The 24,319-nt window shown below is 47.6% G+C and overlaps 8 protein-coding genes across 8 annotated transcripts; 5 read left to right on the forward strand and 3 right to left on the reverse strand.

Moving 5' to 3' along the window:
- Nucleotides 1–164: 164 nt before the first annotated feature.
- GLAREA_07797 (Mss4-like protein) lies at nt 165–2,948 on the reverse strand (the record flags this gene model as incomplete). Its single annotated transcript, XM_008082484.1, has 4 exons — nt 165–990; nt 1,816–2,233; nt 2,284–2,778; nt 2,834–2,948. 4 exons carry the CDS (start codon nt 2,946–2,948, stop codon nt 165–167), a joined length of 1,854 nt encoding a protein of 617 aa, XP_008080675.1.
- Nucleotides 2,949–4,237: 1,289 nt separating this feature from the next.
- Nucleotides 4,238–9,617, forward strand: GLAREA_07798 (RING/U-box; the record flags this gene model as incomplete). Its single annotated transcript, XM_008082485.1, has 2 exons — nt 4,238–7,970; nt 8,020–9,617. 2 exons carry the CDS (start codon nt 4,238–4,240, stop codon nt 9,615–9,617), a joined length of 5,331 nt encoding a protein of 1,776 aa, XP_008080676.1.
- A 479-nt stretch (nt 9,618–10,096) lies between these two features.
- Nucleotides 10,097–11,019, reverse strand: GLAREA_07799 (putative beta-1,6-glucan biosynthesis protein (Knh1); the record flags this gene model as incomplete). Its single annotated transcript, XM_008082486.1, has 3 exons — nt 10,097–10,159; nt 10,243–10,663; nt 10,715–11,019. 3 exons carry the CDS (start codon nt 11,017–11,019, stop codon nt 10,097–10,099), a joined length of 789 nt encoding a protein of 262 aa, XP_008080677.1.
- A 620-nt stretch (nt 11,020–11,639) lies between these two features.
- Nucleotides 11,640–13,303, forward strand: GLAREA_07800 (Tryptophan synthase beta subunit-like PLP-dependent enzyme; the record flags this gene model as incomplete). The annotated part of the gene is made up of 2 exons (XM_008082487.1): nt 11,640–11,899; nt 11,947–13,303. 2 exons carry the CDS (start codon nt 11,640–11,642, stop codon nt 13,301–13,303), a joined length of 1,617 nt encoding a protein of 538 aa, XP_008080678.1.
- Nucleotides 13,304–13,983: 680 nt separating this feature from the next.
- Nucleotides 13,984–14,887, reverse strand: GLAREA_07801 (P-loop containing nucleoside triphosphate hydrolase; the record flags this gene model as incomplete). The annotated part of the gene is made up of 2 exons (XM_008082488.1): nt 13,984–14,652; nt 14,699–14,887. The coding sequence occupies 2 exons, from the start codon at nt 14,885–14,887 to the stop codon at nt 13,984–13,986; spliced, it is 858 nt and encodes a 285-aa protein (XP_008080679.1).
- Nucleotides 14,888–15,207: 320 nt separating this feature from the next.
- On the forward strand, nt 15,208–17,606 carry GLAREA_07802 (Ankyrin repeat-containing protein; the record flags this gene model as incomplete). The annotated part of the gene is made up of 5 exons (XM_008082489.1): nt 15,208–15,483; nt 15,537–16,346; nt 16,398–16,689; nt 16,851–16,898; nt 16,948–17,606. 5 exons carry the CDS (start codon nt 15,208–15,210, stop codon nt 17,604–17,606), a joined length of 2,085 nt encoding a protein of 694 aa, XP_008080680.1.
- A 1,803-nt stretch (nt 17,607–19,409) lies between these two features.
- GLAREA_07803 (F1F0 ATP synthase subunit C) lies at nt 19,410–20,061 on the forward strand (the record flags this gene model as incomplete). The annotated part of the gene is made up of 2 exons (XM_008082490.1): nt 19,410–19,530; nt 19,703–20,061. 2 exons carry the CDS (start codon nt 19,410–19,412, stop codon nt 20,059–20,061), a joined length of 480 nt encoding a protein of 159 aa, XP_008080681.1.
- Nucleotides 20,062–21,862: 1,801 nt separating this feature from the next.
- Nucleotides 21,863–23,539, forward strand: GLAREA_07804 (alpha/beta-Hydrolase; the record flags this gene model as incomplete). The annotated part of the gene is made up of 3 exons (XM_008082491.1): nt 21,863–22,205; nt 22,550–23,242; nt 23,316–23,539. The coding sequence occupies 3 exons, from the start codon at nt 21,863–21,865 to the stop codon at nt 23,537–23,539; spliced, it is 1,260 nt and encodes a 419-aa protein (XP_008080682.1).
- Between the last annotated feature and the right edge of the window lie 780 nt (nt 23,540–24,319).

Here is a 24,319-nt window from a genome sequence, read left to right on the forward strand (position 1 = left end):
TGAGGATAAGTGAAAGTATTTGGGAAGACACTGGTTGAATTAGAATACCACTTGTCAAGAAAGACCTAATAGATGGGCTCACCAATAAGTCTAATGGAGGCATTCTTTATCTCCCAAAACTCCCTCCCCAATTATAAAAACAGTACATATCATATATTCTATGTCTATCCTGGCCGCCTCGAGCTACTCCCAACATTGAGAGGTCTTCGTCTGCTACTCTCAGCTTCTGAACTACCACTTGGACCGCTCATAGATCTTTCAGATGGCTGCTTTTGGGCCTGCAAAGCTCGCAACTCGTCCAACTCCCTTTGCTGGCTTTCGATTCTTCTTTCGAGCTCGATCTTGTCTAATTCTTCTCTTACAGATTTTTCCCAACGAGCCATTCTCTCTTTCTCTAGCTCTCTTTCGTTTTCCCGCCGACGGCTTCGCTTTCGCTCTCGTTCTTTACTGCTTGTTAGGTCGCTACCTTTCACATCTAGCCCGCTGGCGGCAACATCTAGCTCAGTGCTCGCCCTAAGCCCTCTCAGACTTTCCATTCGACGACTGGCCAGAAAAGCTGCATTCTCGGTCTCTCCACTAGTTAGATTCCGTGCAGCACTCTGAATATGGCGTTCTCGAGAGGCAGGACGTTGTTCGACGCCTATCCTCTCCTTTTCTTTGCCCTTGGCTTTGCGCTTCTCGGTTCTCTTTGCATCATCATCCGGGCTTCCTCCACTGCCACGCATAAAACTGACATCTTCACCCGAGCCTAAAGGTGCATCCTTTTGAGGAGCTTCGTCCGTTGGTTCTTCATCGAATTTCTCAACCCCTTCTGGAATCGGCACCATTGCCCTTTTGCACCAAATATGACGCGCTGATTGCCAGTCAAGCCCTTCTATACATCCTCCTTTTACGGAGACAATATCTTTCCCGGGTGTCGAATGTATCAAACGAGTTCCACAAGTCTTGCAAAAATAGCAATTCAGCAAATGCCCAGAAGCAGTCGGCCGCCTGTTGAAATGTCAGTTTCATAGAATCAGAACTGATTTGCCATTGGGCGAATAGCGTGCATTCTGAGAATACGTCTCGTGACTCCGTGATACATGCGCTCTTTCACCTCGGCTTGAGTGATGATAACGCGTGGTCGCATCGTAATGAGAAGCAGGTTGTGTAGGAGTTGACTTACGAATATAGTGACAGCAGCGACTTTGACGGCAATGGAAACTTGGGAAATATCGCTGAGCAGCCGAACGCTGATGATGTCTGACGGCGACACTCATCACAATGACAAATATACACCGCGAGCGGTTTTGGGAGCGGTGTCTTGAAGGCGATTGCGCCGCATTGGCACGAGACGTTCATCGCGAATGCCGTATGACTGTTATGATTTTATGAGGTTGGGGGAATCGCAGGACCGGTGGTTAGGTGGATGCAAATTTCATGTTGTGATTCTTGTGTTGATTGATTTAATAAGGTGGTGAATGTGAATGTGATCAGTTTCAAATTTGCCGCCCCGAGGCGAGTTCAGATACTAGTGACATTCGCACAACACCATCTGCTCCTTCCTCATTTTAAAACAGAGACTATTCATGTGACAGGAAAGAGCAGAAGATAGCGACTGTACATGGATGAGTCATCGAACAAACATCACATGACAGGCACCTTATTCCTGCAGTCAGATTGGACTACACTATGTGACCAAACTTTATGAGCAGGTAAAACAAGTGGTTTATTATTGATTACGATTCTATACATACTATGTCGCTCATAAACTCCTGACTCCCAGATATGCACGCAGTTTTTCTTTAGTTTGCGGTATGTTGTCCATGCACCAACTGATCACCGCTCTGACGATTCCCCTGCGAATTCTGTCTACTCGCAGAGCCAGCATGAGTACCCTCTTCAGCGCCTCCTTGTCCCTTTGCGCCTGATGAATGCTTTGCTGGGTCGAACACGTACATTGGAAACTCGAGGAATATCGTTCGTTTCAGTATCGTGGGCATCTTCTCGTATAGCTGTGGTGGAAATGGAATCAAGATACTTGTTTGTTTAAGATATCTCGAATACTCCTCCCAATGATTATCTTTTTCGTATCGCTTCTTCGCGCCTGGTCGTTCTTGTAGATTCAAGCCAGAGATGAAGAGAAGGAGGATTGTAAGAAGGAAGGCTCCCAGGATCGAAGCGTAAAGCGCGTTGTATGCTCCCCCAGTGACAACACCATCGGCAGCAGGTGAGACACAAATCATAAAGATGCCTGTTTGCATTAGTCTTCGCGCAAACTCAACTTGCGCCAAAGAAACATACCAAACTGAATAATGATTTCTCCAAAGTAATTTGGATGTCTCGACCAGCTGAAGAATCCCTTGTCGCAGATCGCAGACTTATCGCTCTTCTTAGATTTGAAGATATACTTTTGAATGTCGCTAAAGCTTTCCATAATAATACCGATGCCATACAAAATTACTCCGGCGATGTCTCTACCAGTACCAAAAGCCGGTTGCGGGAACTGAGTAACATTTGGCGAGTTTATAATTGTCACTGGCAGGGAGACAGTCCAAACCCAGATCATTTGAAAGACCCAGAACCCAAGGAACGGGAAGAATTTGTCTCGTTTGTCGTCAAAACGGTCATCTTTACCGGTCTTGATGATTCGGAATAGTAGAAAACCCGAGAGTCGAGCGCCCCAGACCATGATGAACAAAGAAGCCACGATCTGCCTGGCATTCAGCTCATGGTCAACGGAACTGAATGACAATGTAATAATAGCTAAGACAACGAAGTTGGTTCCGCCAGCGAAATCTAGATTCAAATACGATTAGTGGGGAAATTGTGGCCACAAATCTGTTTTACTTACCAGTGAGCTTGTCGAACTTGAGAGAAAAGGCTATGGCGAAGAAAAACAGCTGGTATCCAACTGTAATCAACAGAGTGATAGCGAGGTAATAGTTATCTAATACATGGAGCGCCATATTGGAGCAGTCTGTTGAACAGACTCTCGAGTCGAGAATGTATTCGCGGTGAAAGTAGAGGTCCAAAGCGTCTGTGTTTTAGATTTGTGAGGGGGTTGTACCGCTATTTGTACGCATTTGTACCGGGTAGATTCGCGTCAGCCAAGTTGAACCATCGTGTAACTGGGGCTTAGCTCATGTTTATATTCCGCTGCTCGGGATTTCTAAACATCTAACGGCCGGTAGCGAATGCGAAAAGTCCAGGGCGCTGATGAAGCTTCCATCTTGCATGCGTTTCGCTTCGGGATTTTCGATGGGGAGACTTGGGCACCCTTGAAGATTCGAGAGCGTCATCGATCGGCAATTTGGCCTACTCCTCTGTCCAAATGAGGTTAGTTCCCGTAGGCTTAAGTCGATCCAAGGCTGATGGGCTACCCACCTGTATACACAATTGCAAACTATGCTCGAGTAGTTCAACTAAGAATGAATATGACTTTGTGATATCTAGATTACTAAACAACCTTATGGTCAGGTTAGACTAGTCCAAGCGATGTACGAATCGTTGCGAGCTCAGGGTTTGATATGGTTATGTTTGCGCACCTTCGACGCGGTTTACACAACCATGATTGCTTCATCAGGGTAGCAAGAAATGACCATCGCGGTATTTAAGGTTGCTTCTTAAACTACTGAACTCGGTTCCTTTTATTCCACAAAGAAAAATAATTAAAAGTCTAATGAAATTCTGAAGTATATCAGCAGAGAGGGTTCATAGGTACAGACATGTCAACAGACAATCGTTTCAACTACAACAATACATTGATAGAGTCTTCGTTCTCATGTGATAACCTAAAGTTTTAGTATCTTGACAGGTATGCAATGCTAGTGCCAATTATAGACGTCCGCGAATACATGAAAAAGTACCTATCCTGCAGTCCAGTGCAGCAACAAAGCTCGGCCCGATATTGTTCCGGGCCCTGGATTACCAAAGCCGTATCTTCGAACAGGTGAATTACAACCTCCCATCCCATATTACATCAACCTGCCCATCAATCTGCAAAGCTTCAAGCATACACGAAAGTATACCGACTATATACAAGCTGGCATTCGATTGCAACTGACATCATACCATACCCAAACACACTGATTCCCAATACACTGAGGATACGCGGGGCCTAGGTTCAATAGACCTTCAGATGGTACTACGATATCGCTGATTGTAAGGCTTTGCCTTCAAGCCGATTTTCATCCTCAACAGAAATCGATTCGCTGACCTCTTTCACTACTTCCTCGTCGATTTCGACCTTTCAAATATGGCAGACAATACGTCCTCAGTGGCTGTCCCTGGCCACCTTCCCGACATTATGAACGATCCGGAGTTTGCGACAAATTCCGAGGCGATGGATGATGGAAATGCAGATGCTTGTAGGATATGTAGAGGTGATGGGAGTGATGCCGAACCTCTATTCCATCCATGCAAATGTAGTGGAAGTATTAAGTTCGTCCACCAAGACTGCCTGATGGAGTGGTTATCACATTCCCAGAAGAAGCACTGCGAGCTGTGCAAGACACCGTTCAGATTCACGAAATTATATTCCCCGAATATGCCGCAGTCTCTGCCCTTCCCGGTCCTGGTCCGTCATGTCATAATACATATTGTGAAGAACTTAGCGACATGGCTTCGTTTTGTTTTGGTGGCTCTGGTTTGGCTAGCATGCCTACCATACATTTTGAGGCAGGTATGGAGGTTACTGTTTTGGTTTAGCGACGGAGGGTGGCCATCGAGCTACTCAAGAACGCATGCAATCCGTAATTCTACAGCAAACCAAGTCCTGGAAGTTGCCCGGGAGATACATCTGGCCAGTCTGACGGAAAATGGAACGTCGCCTGTTACACCCTTCCAAGCAAGCCAAACCACATCCGCCAGTGTTGGAAATCATGTGGAAAAGTTATTTGGGTTTCTGACGCCCATTTCTCAGACACTCAACGTTAGCAGCTCTGACCCCTTGACTGCGGGCTTTTTGAAAAGCCTTTATTATGGATTTAGAATGCAGAGCGTGGTGATTTCCGATGGGTCAACGAACGGGACAATTTCTTCCGATCACTTTACAGCAAAAACTACCGTTTCGCATCCTTCAATTCTGAGCGATGTTTCATTTCTTCGGAATCTTACACGGAACCCTTATGTTAATGACCTTGTTATTGCAATAGTAGAGGGATACATTATCACGGTCCTTGTCGTAGTCTGCTTCATCCTGGTATTTCTGATACGGGAATGGGTAGTTCAACAACAGCCGGGTATCAACATGGGAGCCGGGTTTGCTGCAGAAGCACCAGCTGCTGAAAGACCTCGCGGACAACAAGCTCTTCCAGAATTTCGTCCTCGGAACGCCGAACCTCGACGAGCGCCCAGAAACGAGGAACGGCAACTTGCGCTGCCCGACCATCGAGAGAGGCGAATTGCTCGAGCGCGACGGCGAAATGTACACTTTGGAGACCTTGACGAGGCACCTCAACCAACGCCGCCCAACGATGCCGGTGCCGAACACTCAATCCAGGAGTCACAAGAACTTGCCGGCGTTGACGATGCTGGATCCTCTTCTCAAAGTCGGCCAACGCCATCACGGGATGCGTTTTCTCCAGCAGTCGAGATACAGCGACGGCTTACGGAAGAGCCTAGAATGACTGAAGAGTTTCTTGCCATTTGGAGGCGTGCAGACAGTGATCCGCGAGAGGTTTTACGCATCATTGAGAGTGAGAATAAAACTGCCGAACTCGGGTATTGGGTAAACGCCATGAAACAGTTGGAAGACTCGAGTTCTGAGCCCTCCCCAATCCATGGCCCAGACGTGCGAAATTTGGGTGGCAAGTTTGCAGACTTTCCATTGGATGGGCCCAGCTCACCTGCATTAGGCTCAGTGCCCCGCGATAATGAGGGAAGCAGCGCGAGCTCTGAAAGCTGGGTAGATGTGTCTAAATCGACGGAAGCCTCTGACGTGGAAAGAGATCCAGAAGAAACTCACAACGCCCTTGACAAAGGAAAAGGCAAAGCTAAAGAATTTCTCGTGCCAGAAACCTCATCACATCACGGCCGTGATAACGAAATTACGTTCGCCAGAGACACGACTTTAGATGAACTGGAAAGACGGTCTCTTAAACCGCCAGATGTCGAAACATCCGCTGCAGGAGCTTCAAGATCCAGAGCACGGTCAGATGGTCCTTCGGGCGACGACAGCACTTCACTGCTTGGGGGTAACAACTGGTCGTTCGCAAGCCTCCAGGAAGAAAAAGAAAATTCCCCATTATCCCGCCAGAGTTCCAGTCAAGTAAGACAAGCTATGGATAGCTCAAACATAGACCCCTGGGACACTTCGTCACTGCAACAAACTGAAGCAGCGCCCTTGTTGAATGGTGCTCCTCCGCTGCTCATGTCCGAAACAGAAATTACAGCTATGGAGCAAAGCCCTATAGATGTTGTTGCCGAGGACGGCACTGTACGAACTTATTCAAATGTGGAGGAAGTTTTTAACGCAAACCCCATAGAGGCAGAGTTGGAGGACAGTGATAGTGATCTCGAAGTCGGTGATGATATTGAATTCGAAGGTTTCCCTGACCTTGTCCCTGGTGATCCAATACCCGAGCGGCATGAGCCTGTGGTTGCAAGACCCGACGAAGCTCCTCGCTTCTTTGGAAACGTGGCAGATTTCTTTTGGGGTGGTGTGGACGAAGAAGCGGATAACAATGGTGGAGGTGATGACGAACACATCGTTCAAGATTTAGCTGCTGAGCCCCCCTTTGTCCCTGTAGCGAATGAACCTTTTGAGCAGGTTGACGCCGAGCAAGACCGCGAGGTCATGGCAGCGGCTCTGGCAGCCGGGATAGATCCAAATGATCAAGATGCCATTGATGATGCTGAAGACTTCGAAGGTATTATGGAGCTTGTTGGAATGCGCGGTCCAATATTCAGCTTGGTTCAGAATGCTCTCTTTAGCGCCTTCTTGCTAGCTCTTGCGGTCGCTGTTGGGGTCTGGATACCATACAACATCGGAAGGATATTTCTATTACTGGTTGCAAATCCTGGCCCTGCATTCAAACTTCCGCTTCGAATGATATTCGGATGCGCAGCCTTCTTGCAGGATCTCTCATTGTCCATCATCGGTCTGGCTTCTTACATGCTCGTAGCTCTGCTTTCAACGCCATTATATCTATGGTACTATTTGGTGCGAGGCGAGCATAGACCAGAACTTGTCACTACCATCTTGACAAAATCTCACGTTGGCCCCACGGCAGCAAAGATGTCATATGATGCTATGGGTAGAATCGTCAACGGGACAATAGACAGCTTGAGCAGCTTTTCCGATTCCGAGATGTTTGCTTTCTCAGCAGCTTCTCACGAAGCACTGAACTCTATTCATTCTCTCATCGTCAACACAATTACTGGGATCGGAAGCTTGATCGTCTTCGTATTTGTTGGCGATTGGCATATTAGCCCTGATGGCATTGGCTCGTATATCATTGAGTCTGCCCGGTACTGTTGGACTGCTTTAGCCACTCTACCGGAGCTCATTGTCAAGCCGGACACGTGGGTCATCAGTTTAGAATTTGCAGAGCGAGCGTCACCACTAGACCTCGAGCTCAGCGTTTGGGATGGCTGGGCGAGATTTTGGGCTATATTTGCTGGTTACACTGCCTTGTGTATACTCGGTGCTATGTACGTCCGCAAAGGCTCTCCCTTCTCCTCTAGTCAGGTGGGACGCGAATGGGAAGCCAGCATCCTCGATCTACTAAACCAAGCTGGTGGTGTGATGAAGGTTATACTTATCATCAGCATTGAGATGCTCGTCTTCCCGTTGTACTGCGGCTTACTACTGGACGCTGCTCTTCTTCCACTTTTCGAGAATGCAACCATCATGTCCCGAATAAACTTCATCATCGCCTCTCCATTCACATCCATGTTCGTTCATTGGTTCGTAGGGACATGTTACATGTTTCACTTTGCGCTATTTGTTTCCATGTGTCGGAAGATTATGCGCAAAGGTGTGCTCTGTAAGTAAATCTCCATTCGTTGCATTTAACACAATACTAACTTCCCCAGACTTCATTCGCGATCCAGACGACCCTACATTTCATCCTGTAAGAGACGTGCTAGAGAGGAACGTGGCAACGCAGTTACGAAAAATATTATTCAGTGCATTAGTATATGGCGCTCTGGTTGTAATTTGTTTGGGTGGTGTTGTCTGGGGCTTAGCATTGGCGTTCAACAGCGTCCTTCCGATACACTGGTCATCGAACGAGCCGGTCTTAGAATTTCCTATCGATCTTCTCTTTTACAACTTCTTAATGCCCTTAGCGGTACGATTTTTTAAGCCTTCAGCTGGGTTACACGCAATGTACACCTGGTGGTTCCGACAGTGTGCACGAATGCTACGACTTACATGGTTCATGTTCGACGAGAGAAAGTTTGACGAAGAGGGATACCACGTGAGGAAGAATTGGCTAGATATCTTCCGAGGAGTCAACGGGGATCCATCTCATCCTGTAAGCGCCGAAGAGAGAGACGCTCCATTCAATGAAGAACCCGAGTTGAGAGCATATTTCCGTCGAGATGGGAAGTATGTTAGAGCACCTGCATCCGACCAAGTCAGGATTCCAAAGGGTAAAAGAATCTTCTTGGAAGTGAGCTCTTCAAATGAGAGGGTAGACGGCAAATGGGATCGCGCGGATGGAGTACATGGCAAGAAGAACAATCTTTTCAAGCAGGTTTACATTCCGCCATTTTTCCAGTTTCGGATATGCTTGTTCATACTATTCATCTGGCTCTTCGCCGCCTTTACTGGAGTTGGTATCACTATCGTCCCGCTCGTATTTGGACGCTACGTCTTCGCCAAAATTATACCTGCCCACGTCAGGAAAAACGATGTATATGCCTTCTCAATAGGCATTTATATCCTGGGGTCTGCTCTTTATTCGATTTTGCACGTACGGCAATTCATTTCTTGGTTACGCAATGAATTCAACGGTTATGTCGACAGACCTCATAATATTCTGGATCTTCTCGCCCGCACAGCGACAATGTCGTGGCGCGTAGCACGGATATTGTGGACATACAGTGCCTTCCTCTTCATCCTTCCCACCCTCTCGGCATTCGTAGTAGAATTCTACTTCATCCTCCCCCTCCACACCTATTTCTCAGCCGAAGAACGCCACGTCGTCCACTTTGTTCAAAGCTGGACCCTAGGACTCCTCTACGTCAAACTCATAACCCGACTCATCCTCTGGCATGAAAACTCCCGACCTGCTCAATCCCTTCGCGCCGTCACCAGAAACGGCTACCTCAACCCGGACGCCGGGCTCGCAACACGCGGTTTCATCCTCCCTGGCGTTCTCCTCCTCACTGCCGCGCTCATGATTCCTCACGGCATCGCCCGTGTCATCGTCGCTACGGTTTTCAAGAACAGTCCGCAAATCCATCTCATCGCATACAGGTACGCCTATCCTATCTGTCTTGCCTCGTGGATCATGACTCTCGCGCTCTGGAGAATCTTCGGGATGTTGAAGGATTGGCGGATGATGATTCGAGATGAGGTGTACCTGATCGGTGAACGGCTTCATAATTTTGGGGAGAGGAAGGTTGCGAGTCCGGCTGTTGGGGCGGGCGTGGGGAGTGGTGCGGTTAGGCGACTTGATACTTAATCGTTGAAGGTTTGAATATGGAGAGGACGGGAAGTGATGAGTTTGATGAACGTATGATATAGGAGAGATGGCATTGAATTACATTGCATGGCGTTAGGTACCCTCACGAATAACTTTTGATACTTTCTTTATTGTGTAAACAGCGTTGTAATTCAGGGGTATATAATCACTTATCGCACCTCAGCGAGAATCAATAAATATCGCTCCTACTGTACATAAACATATGCAACAAAAAAAAACCTGTGACAATTGCCGTAAATGTTTAGTAAATCAAAGGACACGGACTTCAGCTCATAGATTGATATTTGAACCTCAACAATCACTGTACTTCTATGTAATGCATAACAATCTACTATTCTTCTGGTATACCCCGTTATAGCAATTCGAATGTAGCTCGCCCGAGCCGTCCTAACGCCGTACTCCCTATTTCCATTCCTAATTCCAAATTATACGTTTCATAACCCCTTATATACAGTATACTAATCCTTCCATCGGTTCAAGAATCTCTGCATGTCGTTTACCGGTGATGATGCAGCGGCCGCCTGGGTCATAATTAGTATGAGAGGTACACACATACAAATGAAGATGGAAGCCCAAGAGAAAAGGAGTGACATAGAGCACTTACCGAGTTAGGATGGGAAGCGACGCTAAATGTAGCAGCCTGTGTGTACGTCGTCGCAATTGACGCAATAGGTAAGGCGGTAACGGCGAATTGAACAGCAGAAGTTGGGTAGAGAGGAGCCGTATTCGTAGCAGTGATAGCAGTTGGAGGAACCGGCTGCATAGGAGCATATCTAATTGTTCCTGATTGGAGATTGAATGGGACGGTAAACATAGCTGGATCCTCAGCTCCAGGAGCTCCAGGAGCAGCTACCGGCGCAGTCGCGAGTTTGTTGATGACTGCTGGAGGTGTAGTGACGGTAACTGCTGATGCAGCAGCGAGGACTGCCGCAGGGAATGCTCCGGTCATTCCTGTGAGGGTGAAATGGCTAGAGAATGTTTGATAAGTTCCTCCTGTCGCTCCGTTGCACAACATCGAAATGAAGCTAGATGATATGTTAGCGTTTGAATGACATATCAGATTTTCAAGCCCATACTATGCATTTGGCGCAGATCCAGAGACTGCTGCCGTAACGGGAACTGATGCTGTTCCAAGACCGACTGCAACTGGGGCTAGTGCTGCCACAATTGCCTGATTAACTGTATTGGATCCAGCCATCAATTGTACAGTACAAGTGCCCATAGTCGAGCTCAACGGAGCCACCGCATCATCTGCCCATTTTACCGTTAACGCTGCTGCTCCTGGAACTGAAGCTCCTGCTGCTGGAGACGTAATGACCGGAGCTGCGAGTGCCAGGGGCGCGGCGGAGGCTACGAGGAAGAGGACATTGGAAGCACGCATCGCGGCGTTTTATGTATGAGAATTGAAACGAGTGACTTGTATCGAACGAGAAGGAGATTCGAAGCGGGGAAGTTTGCGCGCTCAATGTGGTTGTGAAGAAAGTCGTTGATGACTGTAGATACGAGGCGGTACTTCGTACTCTGGATGTTGAAAACGGATAGATTCCTGAGGCTTGCGCTTAATTTAGAAACAGACGATTAGCGAGTGGGGCAACGGCAAACGGCTCAAGATGGGATATCTCCAGGCATGAAGAGTGTATACTACAATAATTCGAACAAAATGTAGTTCGTCGAGTTACCTAAGGTATCATTCTGGTGTTTTCTCATCTGAGGTCATCATTCATTACGGTAATTCTTCTAACCAATGGCGAATATTCCTTCGCCAACAATAAAACGCCTCTCGGCTTGGTGCTATGCCAAGATTCAAAGTCCCTTTCCCTGCCCGCCACAATAACCCCTCTATGGCCGTCAGTACCCGCACTGAGGTGATCCTTCAGCTGGAAAACATAATTTCTGCAGCCGAGTCCAGAAGGCAAATACAAGTACCTCTCCTCGCTCGTTTTTCACTTCTTGTGTCCCTTTGATATGCAATTTTGCAATTGCAACATAACAAGCATCACCATGTCTACCATTTCGAAGCCAGCAGTTCCCCCGGTGGTTGCGCAATCCGCCACCGAGTTGATTGGCAACACACCGCTGGTAAGACTGAATAAGATACCTCAGAGTTTGGGAATCGAGGCCGAAGTCTACGCAAAGGTTGAGCTTTTCAATGCCGGTGGAAGTGTCAAGGATCGTATCGCTCTGCGAATGATTGAGGAGGCAGAGAAATCGGGGAGAATAAAGCCAGGAGATACTCTTATTGAACCAACAAGTGGTAATACGTAAGTGCATGCAATTATTTAGCATGGCAACTTCTAACAATATACAGTGGTATCGGTCTTGCCCTAGTCGGAGCCATCAAGGGCTATAAAACAATCATCACCCTTCCTGAGAAGATGTCTCCAGAGAAAGTTGCGGTTTTAAGAGCACTTGGCGCAACCATTATACGTACACCAACCCAAGCTGCCTGGGACTCTCCAGAATCTCACATTGGAGTTGCGCGACGACTACAAAAGGAAATTCCAAACTCGCATATTCTAGATCAGTATGCCAATGAGAACAACCCAAATGCGCACGAGTTTGGTACCGCAGAGGAAATCTGGCAGCAGACAAATGGACAGATCAAGGCAATTGTGGCAGGTGCCGGAACTGGTGGAACTATTACTGGACTATCTAAAGGATTAAAGAAGCATAACCCTGACATCAAAGTTATTGCTGCTGATCCTTTTGGCTCTATCCTCGCTCTCCCAGAGAGCTTGAACCAGGAACACGCCAACGAATCCTACAAAGTTGAAGGAATTGGTTATGACTTTATTCCTGAAGTTTTGAATCAGAAGGCGGTGGATTTGTGGTATAAGACAGATGATGTGGAATCTTTCATGTATGCCAGACGTCTCATTGCAGAGGAAGGCCTTCTTGTTGGAGGTAGCAGCGGAAGTGCAATGGCAGCAATGGTTCGAGCAGTCAAGGATTTGGGACTCAAAAAGGGAGACATAGTCGTGGTTATCCTTCCCGATAGCATTCGAAGCTACCTCAGCAAATTCGCCGACGACGACTGGTTAGCAGTAAATGACCTCTTACCTCCTTCACCACCTACCAGCGCGCCAACCTCACCAAAGCTCGAATCTACACCCTCAAAAAAGAAAGATCCATACTCTGGAGCGACTCTTCGCGCTCTCCGTCTGAAGCCAGTCACCACCGTCCTAGCCGATTCCGCATGCTCAGAGGCGATCGAAACCATGCGCGAAAAGGGCTTCGATCAACTCCCAGTCCTCGCACCAACAGGCGGAAAGCTCGTCGGTCTTGTCACCTTGGGCAATCTACTATCCTGGATCAGCCGTGGCCGCGCAACAGGTAAAAGCCCCGTTTCAGACGTAATGTTCGACTTCTCCGCCATCCCCGAAGTCGTCACCGACCCCAAGGACATCAGCAGACTCAGCGAGCCACCCAAGACCAACGGTCTCGAGAACGGAACCGACGGTAAGAAGCAAAAAGACCCAAAACGCAAATTCGTCGAGATCACACTCGATACGCCACTCACGGCGCTCAGCAAGTTCTTTGAGTGGAATAGCGCGGCGATTGTCACGGAGAAGGGAAGTCAAGCGGAAGGAGGCCTGGCGAAACCGGTTGCTGTTGTTACGAAGGTTGATTTGCTTAGTTGGATGGTTAAGCAGACGAAGGTTTGATTTGATTGACGGGTATTTGACGTTTGGCGTTTGGGTGGTGTTTGGGAGAGATGGGTAGATTCAACATCCGGATGGTATGGGAATTTTTGAGGTTTGCGGGTACAGATAGATGTGCGAGCATTCAGATAAGAAGGTGTGAGATGATTAAATGAATAGAAATAATTTCAACACTGTTTGGTCGGTCTTTGATGGGAATATGAAGGCTGACCATGTAAATGGGCGATCTAAGTTGCATGTTAAGGTAGTATTGAAGAAGTGTTTTTTTGATATGTGTTCCACTATACTTACTGCATCTATTTAAGCCTCGATTCTCAGATTTGTCAACAATGTTTAGTCTCCTGCGTTGCACTTGATTCGACTGGATGAAAAGGGGCTGGATATTTAAGCGAGACCGTAAGGGCAGAGAGGTGATTTGGAACCAGCATAGCGTAAGAGCTTGAAATGACGCAGTAAACACGAATATCTTCGTTTACTGGTTGAGTTAACATGTCTTCATTTAGAAGACTTCAATGTTCGTCCAGTTGTGTTTACGTAGAAGATTTGGCTATTGAGTTTAGTATGGGAATCCGTTTATGACTAGGGCCGGAATTTAATTTGAATGTCGAAGTCTTACAGGATTGTTTGGGTTTTATTTAGAGCGATTAAAGTAGAGGTTAAATATCGTTATATATCCATACTTTTTACAATCTCTCAGAAATCCACCTCCACCACTTCTCAGTAACCGGCTCACCACCAGCAACATTCCCCCCACTAACCTCAACCAACACATCAAACTCCTCCATCTGCGCAAACTTAAAGTCCTTACTCCCAACCTCACCCAACCAATCATCCTTCTCCCCATCCTCTTCCATCCCAATCCCCGAATCCAAAAGCCCTTTACTCCTCGACGTCCTGACCTTGGTAATCTCAGCCTCCAAACTACTCTTCACCAACGCCGCAGGCAACGCGGTGAAAAGATCCATCTTATTCGCGGCAACCAGCAGCGGAATCTCCTTTGGTTTCTTGCCAGAACTCGATTCCATTCTCTTCTGCAGAATCAACAAGATATCATGTAGATAATCCGCCGTCTGGCGTAATCCCTCGTCACCAGCAGACAACGTCGCCGCATCCACCAAAAAGATAATCCCCCTCAAATTCTGCGGATTCGTGAGATTGTCCAGCGCATGATGTCGCAGTTTCCCATGCCCAGGCGTGTCGATCAAGAGGAATTTCTTCGTCGTGAGGTTCGCGGGGTCGTGCTCGCTGCGGTATCTAGCTGAGCTGGCGGTTTTGCCGACGGGGAGGTCGCATTCGACGGCGATGGGGGCTTGGGAGGTGTGGGTTTGCGCTGCTTGGGTGCCGCGCTCGAACTGGGTATTGTTAATACGGTATAGGGAGTGTAGGAGGAAGGCTTACTAGAGTGAGGAGGGAGGTCTTGCCAGAGCCACTTGGGCCGATGAGCAGGATGGAGGGGAGCGTGGTCAGGCCGCTGGCGCGAAAGACGAAGGAGTGCAGGAAGATGGGGATTAAAAGGGCGATGATAACTGTGATTCCCAGGACTAATGGCGAGGGGCTCAATAGAGCGTCAACCCAACTCGAAGCCATTTCGTTGCCGTTACCCAGACGTTTTACCTGTCAGTGACGCAGATCTCGTTCGCTGCGAGGCTTCGGTCGAAAATGGCAATCCGTTTGTGCAGCACTAGGGTGCATCTAGCCTGCAAGCGCTCGCGAACCGGGGTCACGGCACAGCTCTTGGCTCAGCCTCGCTGCGTCCCCGTAAGCAGCATATCTATTTTGCAATTTCACTTCGTAAAGCAAGCACGACCGCATCTTTGAACATGAACTTTCCATTTCGCGCGTGAATTAGTTTTTTGAGTTCTTATACCCAATTCGCCCTACTCAGTTTCGAAGACTACAACGGAGGCATGTCGAGTGAGGAGAAGATTACACAGCCAACAGTTGCAACCAAGGGTGCTCCAAGTCTGGCAATCATGAATGGGAAGGCGGCGGTCGTTGCGCCGAAGCTGAGTGATGATGATCATGTCGAGATGGACGATATAATCGCCGCTGGGCCGGAGGAAGTTGCAGACGATATAATGCAGTTGGCTCGAATCGGAGATGTGCCGGCGATGGAGAAGCTATTCAACAGCGGGAAGTTCGATGCGACATATTGCGATGATGAGGGGATTACGCCGTTACATGTTTGTACTATGGGGATCTGAGAACGGAGGATATATGCTAATGGTTTGCGCAGTGGGCGGCGATCAATAACCAGTATGCGATGTGCCAGTTTCTGCTGAAAGGAGGTGCCGATGTTAATAAGAAGGGGGGAGAATCAGTTGCAACACCTGCGATGTGGGCGGCTCAGCGTTGTCATTATTATACCGTACATCTTCTACTCGAACACGGCGCGGATCCTCTAGTTACGGATGTTCAAGGCTATAATATTCTACACCTGGCGACGTTTGAAGGGAACATATTCCTCCTGGTCCTGTTATTACACCAAAACATCTCGGTCGATATACCGGATACGCATGGGCACACGAGTCTGATGTGGGCTGCGTATAAAGGATATCCAGCATGCGTGGATCTGTTTCTGAGATGGGGCGCAGATGTACATGCGGCAGATGAGACTGGATTTACTGCGTTACACTGGGCGCTTGTAAAAGGATCACAGGGCTGCATACAAAAGTTGATTGAATATGGAGCGGATCGATTTGCCGAAACTTCGACCGGGAAAACACCAGCGATTACGGCGGAAGAGATGAAAACCGAGAGAATCTGGCATAAGGCGCTGATTGAAAGTGGCTACAATGATGATGCGATGCCTCGGTCACTGGACTTCCCAGGGAGTTCGTACTTGTTGAAAGACAAAAGGGCGTTTATGACGAAATTCTTCTTCTTATTTCCCTTTTTAATAATATGGGTTATGATTTCGATATCCAGTTATATGGTGGTGTATGCGGGCATACCACTTGCATTGTTTGCTGGATATTCATTGCAGTGGGTAGCGATGCAGGTGATGGAATATGCTCCAACGGATATGAGACATATGCACAAAACTGTAAGTTGGTCTAATGTACCTCAGAACTGACAAAAGCTAACTCATTCTCAGCCTTGGCTAGCTGGTATTTTTGCAGCAACATTGTTCTGGGTCGGGGTGAGATGGTTGTCAACTATCCTCCCTGCCACCTATAATTCCTTTCCAATAACGAATCTGGCGTTTGCTGTTTCGTTTACGCTCTGCGGGTACTTTTACTTCTGTACCATGGTCTACGAGCCTGGCTTCGTTCCTAAGCTTGGAGGTCTTGGCCCTCAAAAGGCTGTTATTGATGAGCTCATTTCGTTGTGGAAATTCGATGCTCAAAACTTCTGTACAACATGTATGGTTCGACAGCCATTGAGAAGTAAGCATTGCAAGCGGTGCAATCGATGTGTTGCCAAGCACGATCAGTACGTATTCGATTCCTCCATTGATTCTTGACAATTCAACTTTTTTTTAGCCACTGCCCCTGGGTGTACAACTGTGTTGGAATCAATAACCACAGGCATTTCTTCCTGTACCTAGTGACTTTAGAGACCGGAGTTCTCTTACTCGTCAGACTTGCAATTGGATGTAAGTTACAAGCCATTGTTAGTAGAAAACTCTCACTAATGTTTGTCAGATTTTACTATTGCGAGAGACACCACCGAAGAGGGCAAGGTCTGCAATATTCTTGCGCCGGAGCTTTGCCAGATCGTGAACGCCGATCCATATACACTGGTGCTTTGTATCTGGGCAGCGCTTCAATTAACGTGGGTCACTATGTTGATGTTCGTCCAGTTGGTCCAAATTTCAAGAGCGATGACAACCTGGGAGAACATGAGCGGCACCAATCACTCTCATGGAAGTAAAGCTTCCATGGCTATCACATCTGCGCTCACCACAGGAACCGCCAGCCAAGCCGGCGCCCAAATTGGGGATACTGGCATGGGACCAGATCCAGCTCTTCCTCCCACTCATGCACCAGGCCATCATCACCACAAGGAAGGGTGCTTTAAGCAATGGAAGAAGATTCTTGGTGTCGATACCTTTGTCGAAACAGCGACAGGCAAGACCAACAAGCGTCGGAACCGAAATCCGTTCTCGAATGGCTGTGTTGGTAATTGCAAAGATTTTTGGTGCGACCCGGCGCCTGTTTTTGGTAAAAGGGAAAACGGGACCGCATTACTTGGTGGACAGGTGGTCGACTACACAGCGATGTACGAAACACCTCGACTGATGACCATGCGTTCGAGGGGCGGAGCGGCGTATGAGAGCTTGGGAACTGATGATTCTGTATGATTATATTGCGTGGAAGCGCATTGGAGTTTATATGAGGGCAAGCCGTAGATACCTAATGATAGAAGACGATGATGACATCCCTACCTTTGGCCTTACTATAGCTTCACCCCGAATGTAGATAAAAAGATCCTTAAGACCATGACTTAATGATTCTTCGCCGAAGAAGGTCATGTCTCTTGACGAAAAGACTCGATAGCTTCTGGACATCCAAGAAGGATCCAAACCAAACCCGAAGAACCAGACCACAAAAAACATGACCTCGAATAAAAGACACCGCCTTCCCTTTATGCAAACACAATTTCATATCTCTCGGTGATTGCACGACTCTCTCTCTCGCGCCAGTCTATTTCCGCGCGGATCAAAAATTCTCTTCCCTGCTCTTTGTCTCACCATGTCATCTCGCATCTGGAAGCCATTGACCAATTGAATCCTAGGGAAGAGGCGTTCGCCGGCCTGGTCTCCGAATTTATGGGACGGGTCGTCGGGGGGGTGTAGGCGGTGTCTAGGGTACGGGAGCGCGGGATGTCTGGTGTGGAAAGGAGAGAAAAGTCTTTTTCTGGGTCGGGAGGACGAGGATGGCAATGGGGGGTGGTGTGTTGTATGTCTTTGGAATTGGAAGAAATCAGTGCATCGATATAAAGGATCGTAGGAGCTGAGTTATGTGAATGTAATAAAACTGCAAAATTCATATTCCCCGTGAAAATATCTTCCCATATATCAGGGGCTTGAAATTTTATATCGGGTTATGTCGGACCAGAAACCCGGCATCAGAGCGCCACACTAGCAGGGAGCGAGGAAGTGCTTGGTGTGACCTGCATCCTGAGGCTGATGCCAAGCGCGCGAGTCGAGCTTCTTTGACAGATGTCCTCTTGACGACATCTCTTGAACCTTCGCCATGAACGACCGTCATCTGGTGAGATTGAGAGTAGTACTCCTGATTCTTTTTGCCTTGCTGTGATTGTATTGATTTCAATGCTCAGTGTTTGATGTTCAAGGTTTTGTTTGTGATATTCAATGCGTGTTGCTATCTTCAACTTTTCGTTTGCTTGCGCTTTCCCGGGTCTCGGGGAATGGCAGATTATGTATATCTGAACCAACCCACGTGTTCCATTTCCTCTGCCCAGCGGCTTCACGCATGCTTACTGGTAAACTGCGGTGTCAGCAAGATACCACATTTTACCAAAATCAGCACACCCTCAGAGCGCAACCAGCATTTACAACCAGTCATCTGATCCCATATACAGCTCCTGGTTAGAAGCATGTAATATTCCTGTATCCGCAAACACCCGAATATACAAACAGCTCAATCAAGGATTTCTCATTTCATTGTCATGGATGATGTTGTTGATTTTGCGCGAGCTTGCATCGGAGATCCGCTATCAATCCACATCTGTGGACTTTTACTGGGATTGTTGAGCCTCAACCGTCCAAGCATGCGGCAGAAACTTGACGCTCTAACCCAAAGAGGAAATAAGCTGGATACCTCAGATCTCAGTTTGATAAGAGCTCAAAATACCGAATACCACACCCAAATAGCCGAACCTTATCCAGGTCGACAGCAAGCTCCAATATCGTCTGAGCTCCTTGTGTCCTCAGGACAGCTCCAGTCGACCTCGTGAAAAATTTTCCACTTCCTATCCACACCACTTTCCTTCCAACCTCTCCTTCTTTGATAATCCTTAGATACCGCCCCAACCCATCTACATACAGTCTCTTCTCTGCTTTGCTCGTCTTGCATCTCCATCCTCCTCGCAACAGTCCAATCAATCCCATCTCCTCTCCACCACCACACACACATACACAATGGCCGCTTCAAGAATGGTTATGCCAAAGATGGCTTCCCTCATGAGCTCTACCTCCGCAAAGGTCGCTCGCCCAGTTCTCCGCACCAACATCAAGTCAAATGGCCAACGTGCTTTCTCTGGTATGTAGCTGGATTTTATTTTCAATTGGATGTGAATGGGGATATCAATGGCATGGAAAGCTTCAATGGACCCCTTATCATCAGGAGGTCATCGATCTATGAGCTTGCCATCAATTGAGCATCATCAATGGCATCAGCAATTCGATCTGAATCATCAACTAACATCTTCCAGGCGTCTCCCGTCAAGTCAAGACCTCCCCATTCACCGCCATGAAGCGTCAACAAGCTTCCCAGATCCTCTCCCACGCCACCCGAAACACCTTTGCCCAACAGTCAAAGCGTGGATTCTCCTCTGAGATCGCCACCGCCATGGTCCAAGTCTCCCAAAACATCGGTATGGGTTCCGCTGCTATCGGTCTCGGTGGTGCCGGTATCGGTATCGGTATGGTCTTCGCTGCTCTCCTCATGGCCGTTGCCCGTAACCCAAGCATGCGTGGTCAACTCTTCTCATACGCCATTCTCGGATTCGCTTTCGTTGAGGCTATCGGTCTTTTCGACTTGATGGTTGCCATGATGTGCAAGTACGTGTAAATGCTCACTTCCCAATCTCTTGGGAGTAAGCATTCTTCACACATCGATATCATATCACCACTCAATCAAAATCACCCGGACATATTTTCTTTTGTAACAGTCAATTAGAATTTGGGATATGGTTTCCTTTTGAGTAGAGATTTTCGATTTTTGATGTGTTGAGGATTGTATATAGCGGGGGGTGTAGTTGTTGTAGTTGGCTCTCATCATTTTGCGTTTTTGCTGAGCATTTTTTTCCCGTCTTGTTTCCCCAACATACTACTACTGCATGGGTTCTCGGGTTATAGATGAGTAGAAGCTTTTGGCATTTTAGAACGGCGTGTTTAGAAATCGTCATAGACCTCTTTTTTCTTGTTCTATAGAAGATCAAGCAACTCCTGTAACTGTACGATGAGCGAGAAATCTCTAGATTTGGTGGTGGAATGTATGTGGTTTCTCTACTTTGATCTTGATCTGATCTTCTCTCTCTGCTCTGTTTTGGTGGTGGATGTGTAAGATTGGAAATGATGCTTTAGACAAGACTCGACTCTATGATAGAAACAACTCCCCTCTTAGATTAATTAGATAAATAGATAAAAAAATGGATGAGCGATTTGTATTATTATTATTTATGATGAGCAGCACGCAGGATATCAAGTGACTTGTACGGGGCTGGTAGGTTAGGTCTGTGGGGAGATGGGGAAGTGAGATAGGGGAAGTTGGGGAAGATAGGAGGTTGTGGGTGTGGGGATTGGGGTGAGAACGAGGGCGGTGATGTCGTGTGAGGAGGTTTGTAGTGACGTGAGGTTATGATGAGGTTGAGAACTCGAAACATGATATATCATCGGCTTCTGAATCACACTAAATCAATTCTGTACATGCTTCAATGCCAACATACATACCCGATACAATCGCTTCCACTCTAAAGCCCAGAATCAACTCATCCAGGCTGATAGGACAGGTCATGACGCTTGATATCCCTAGATACATTTATTTTCCACCAGCGTTCATTTTTAGGAATTGTTGCATTTATACAGGACTAATCATGTGAATGACTGGTGAGTAGTGAGTACTGTGCTGGTCGATTTGGACTGGGAGTGATCAGGTGCGAGTAGTGATAGTGGTTCTCTTGTGCGCGTGGAATTGGTTTTGAACACTGCGGTTAGGATACATATACCATCTCCTTATATACAAGCGTAAGAAAATGGGAGTCGATGCGCGGAATGTGAGGAGATGTGATGTTGGCGGACGCTTCTTCGTTAAGTGCTGTGAAGGCTGGTGTTTCTTACGCTGCGTAAATATTCTTTTGTGGGTAGAACTTATCTGATCACGGTAACTAGGTTGTAACACACAATCATAATCCTGAGGATATCAAGTCTGAGGATATTATGAAATCTTATTCTTAAATATATATATATATATATATATCTAGACTTGTGGTGTTGTCCCAGACCTAAATCCTCGGTTCAAACCGACGTCAGGTGTAACCGACCCGACCCGACGACGTCGTACATACCCACAATTCCAGATATCGGAACATCCTAAACATGGAAACATGTTGATATCACGTTTTCAGTATGAGACATCGCAGGTGCGAAGCTTGAATTCTGCGTTATGCGGTGCTAGGTGATACCCGCGAGTGGTGAGGGGTTCACACATCTAGCTTCCTCGGCAAGAAGGAACGTCATTCATTGAGGGGACGACATCTCATCTTATCTCAAATGTAACACCTATCTACACCATTACAATCCTCTTGATTGTATCCCAATCTCATCTCCGGATTTTCTTCATATTTCCCTCTCTCCTCTCCACCCATCCCACAATGTCCACCACCCCCCTCACCACGCCCCCCACACCCCTGCCCTTCCAAATCTCCATCCCCCCCTCCACCCTCAGCACCTTCAAGAGCAAGCTCCTCGCGGCAGAATTCCCCGACGAACTCCAATCCTCGCAATGGGACATGGGCGTCCCCCTCGCGGAGATGAAGAGGCTGACGAAAGCGTTCGCCGAGTGGGATTGGCGACAGGCGGAACGGGAACTGAATCTGGTGCCGCAGTTTGTGACGCCCGTGGAGGTGGAGGGCTTTGGGGGGGTGGATGTGCATTTTGTGTGGGAGAGGAGTGAGGTTGAGGGGGCGGTGCCGTTGTTGTTTGTTCATGGGGTGAGTGAGTTTTCTTTGGTTCTTGAATTCTTTAGTGGTATGTGATGTTTGGGTTGGGAGTGAGATGGGTGGGAGGCGTTGAACTGTTTGTGTTGTACAACAAGGCCTCTTCCTCAACTCGATTTTCCTATAAGCTTCTGGTTTATGTTCTTATAATCTTGATCTTTCTTGCTTTACTCTTTCTCCATTTTCTCATCCAAGAATCAATACCAACTTCCTCAATAGTCTATTGTAATTTCTTGTATTTCAAGTCCAATGCTAATACCTCAATAGTGTACGTCCTCCAAATCCAATCCATTCCCCAACCAGAACTTCTTGGCCACCGGGATACCAACTAACACTTCCCAGGGCCCGGTTCCTTCCTCGAAGTCCTCCCTCTAATCCCCCACCTCCGCAAACCCGGTGGACCAGCCTTCCACATAATAGCCCCGTCTCTTCCAAACTTCGGTTTCTCCTCCGGCATCAAGACCCGAGGCTTCGGTATTGCCCAATACGCCGAAACATGTCACAAACTCATGCTCTCCCTCGGATACCCCCAATACGTAACCCAAGGCGGCGACTGGGGCTTCTACATCACGCGTGCCATCGGCCATCTCTACCCAGACTCCTGCATGGCCTCCCATATAAACATGCTCCGCGCCCCCCCTCCAAAATTCAAGAAAAACCCAATCCTCGCAACCCAGCACAAACTCACCTCCTACACCAAAGCAGAAGAAGAAGGCTTCAAACGCACAGAATGGTTCGCGCAAGAAGGCCGCGGCTACTACATGGAACAAGCCACCAAACCGCAAACGCTGGCGTACGCGCTCACGGATAGTCCCGTCGCGTTGCTAGCCTGGATCTATGAGAAAATGCACGATTGGACGGACGAGTATCCGTGGAGTGACGAGGAGGTGTTTCGATGGGTTGCTATCTACGCGTTTAGTAGAGCGGGACCGGGGGCTGCGCATCGGATTTATTATGAGACTATGCATACGGGCGAGGGTGGGATTACTCGTGACATCGTGGAAGGATGGATTCCGAAAGTCAAGTTGGGACTCGGTACTTCTCCTTTTCCTATCCCCTGCCTTTATCCTCTCCCTCCTCATGTAAAGCTATACTAACGTATCTGAAGCATATAACCCCAAAGAAATCTCCGTCCTCCCAGCAACATGGTGTCGCACGCTCGGCCCCGTCGTCTACGAAGCCTTCAACGAGTCCGGCGGCCACTTCTACGCAACCGAGAAACCGGCGTTGCTTGCGAGAGATCTACGCACGATGTTTGGGAAGGGGGGAGGTGCGTATAAAGTTGTGAAGGGGAGGAGTGGGTATGCTAGTGGAAGGTTGGCGAAGTTGTAGGATACGCGAATGTGAGGAGAAGGGTGATGTGTGGTTTTATTGTTTGTGGGATTCGCGGCTTGCGACATGTGAGGGGGTTTTTGGGTTTTTGTATGATTACTGTTGTGCTTTGAGGGGTGGAATATGTTGGGTATGCTGGAAAACTGGAAGGCTGGCAAGAGAGAGTCATGGCGGAAATGGATGGTAGGGTTTTCAACCATGCTTCGATGGGCTGTAAGCTAGAGTTCCTAATTGAACTGACTGATGCTCATTGCTTAATGTTAATCTCGTCTCAGCCTTCTCTTCTCCGCCCTCCTTCCAAACATTTCTCCTCTTAACCTCGATCTAGAAATCTCAAAATATCTAGCCAGGACAAAAGGGGCCGGCCTGTAGTCTGCAATATTTCACCTTTTCAATCTTGACATCAATCACCATTCCTCCTCCCTCTAAAGATACAACATATTTCCCATTCCAATAATTCTTCCATTTCTCATACACCTAATCTCTCCATCTGACACACAACTCTTGGCGAAGAAGCACTAGCATAGATGCGTGTGTTTGTTGAGTCTTGGGTAATTTTATTGGCCGTGCATGTGCCTGGCGGCAAAATAATATCAAGCGGGCGATTTGGGTGGAATTTGGGGTGAGATGCAGCGTTTGTGACGTTTTAACAGTAGGTTGAATAAATACGCAGTCAAGAAACCTGGTCCGCGTTTGTGATAGTAGGATGATAATTACTCAGTTGTCTATTTCATTTCTCAATTGTTAATCGCATTGATAAAGGAAATAAGACCAATCAGT

Source organism: Glarea lozoyensis, assembly GCF_000409485.1.
Source record: "Glarea lozoyensis ATCC 20868 chromosome Unknown GLAREA16, whole genome shotgun sequence".
Taxonomy (NCBI): domain Eukaryota; kingdom Fungi; phylum Ascomycota; class Leotiomycetes; order Helotiales; family Helotiaceae; genus Glarea; species Glarea lozoyensis.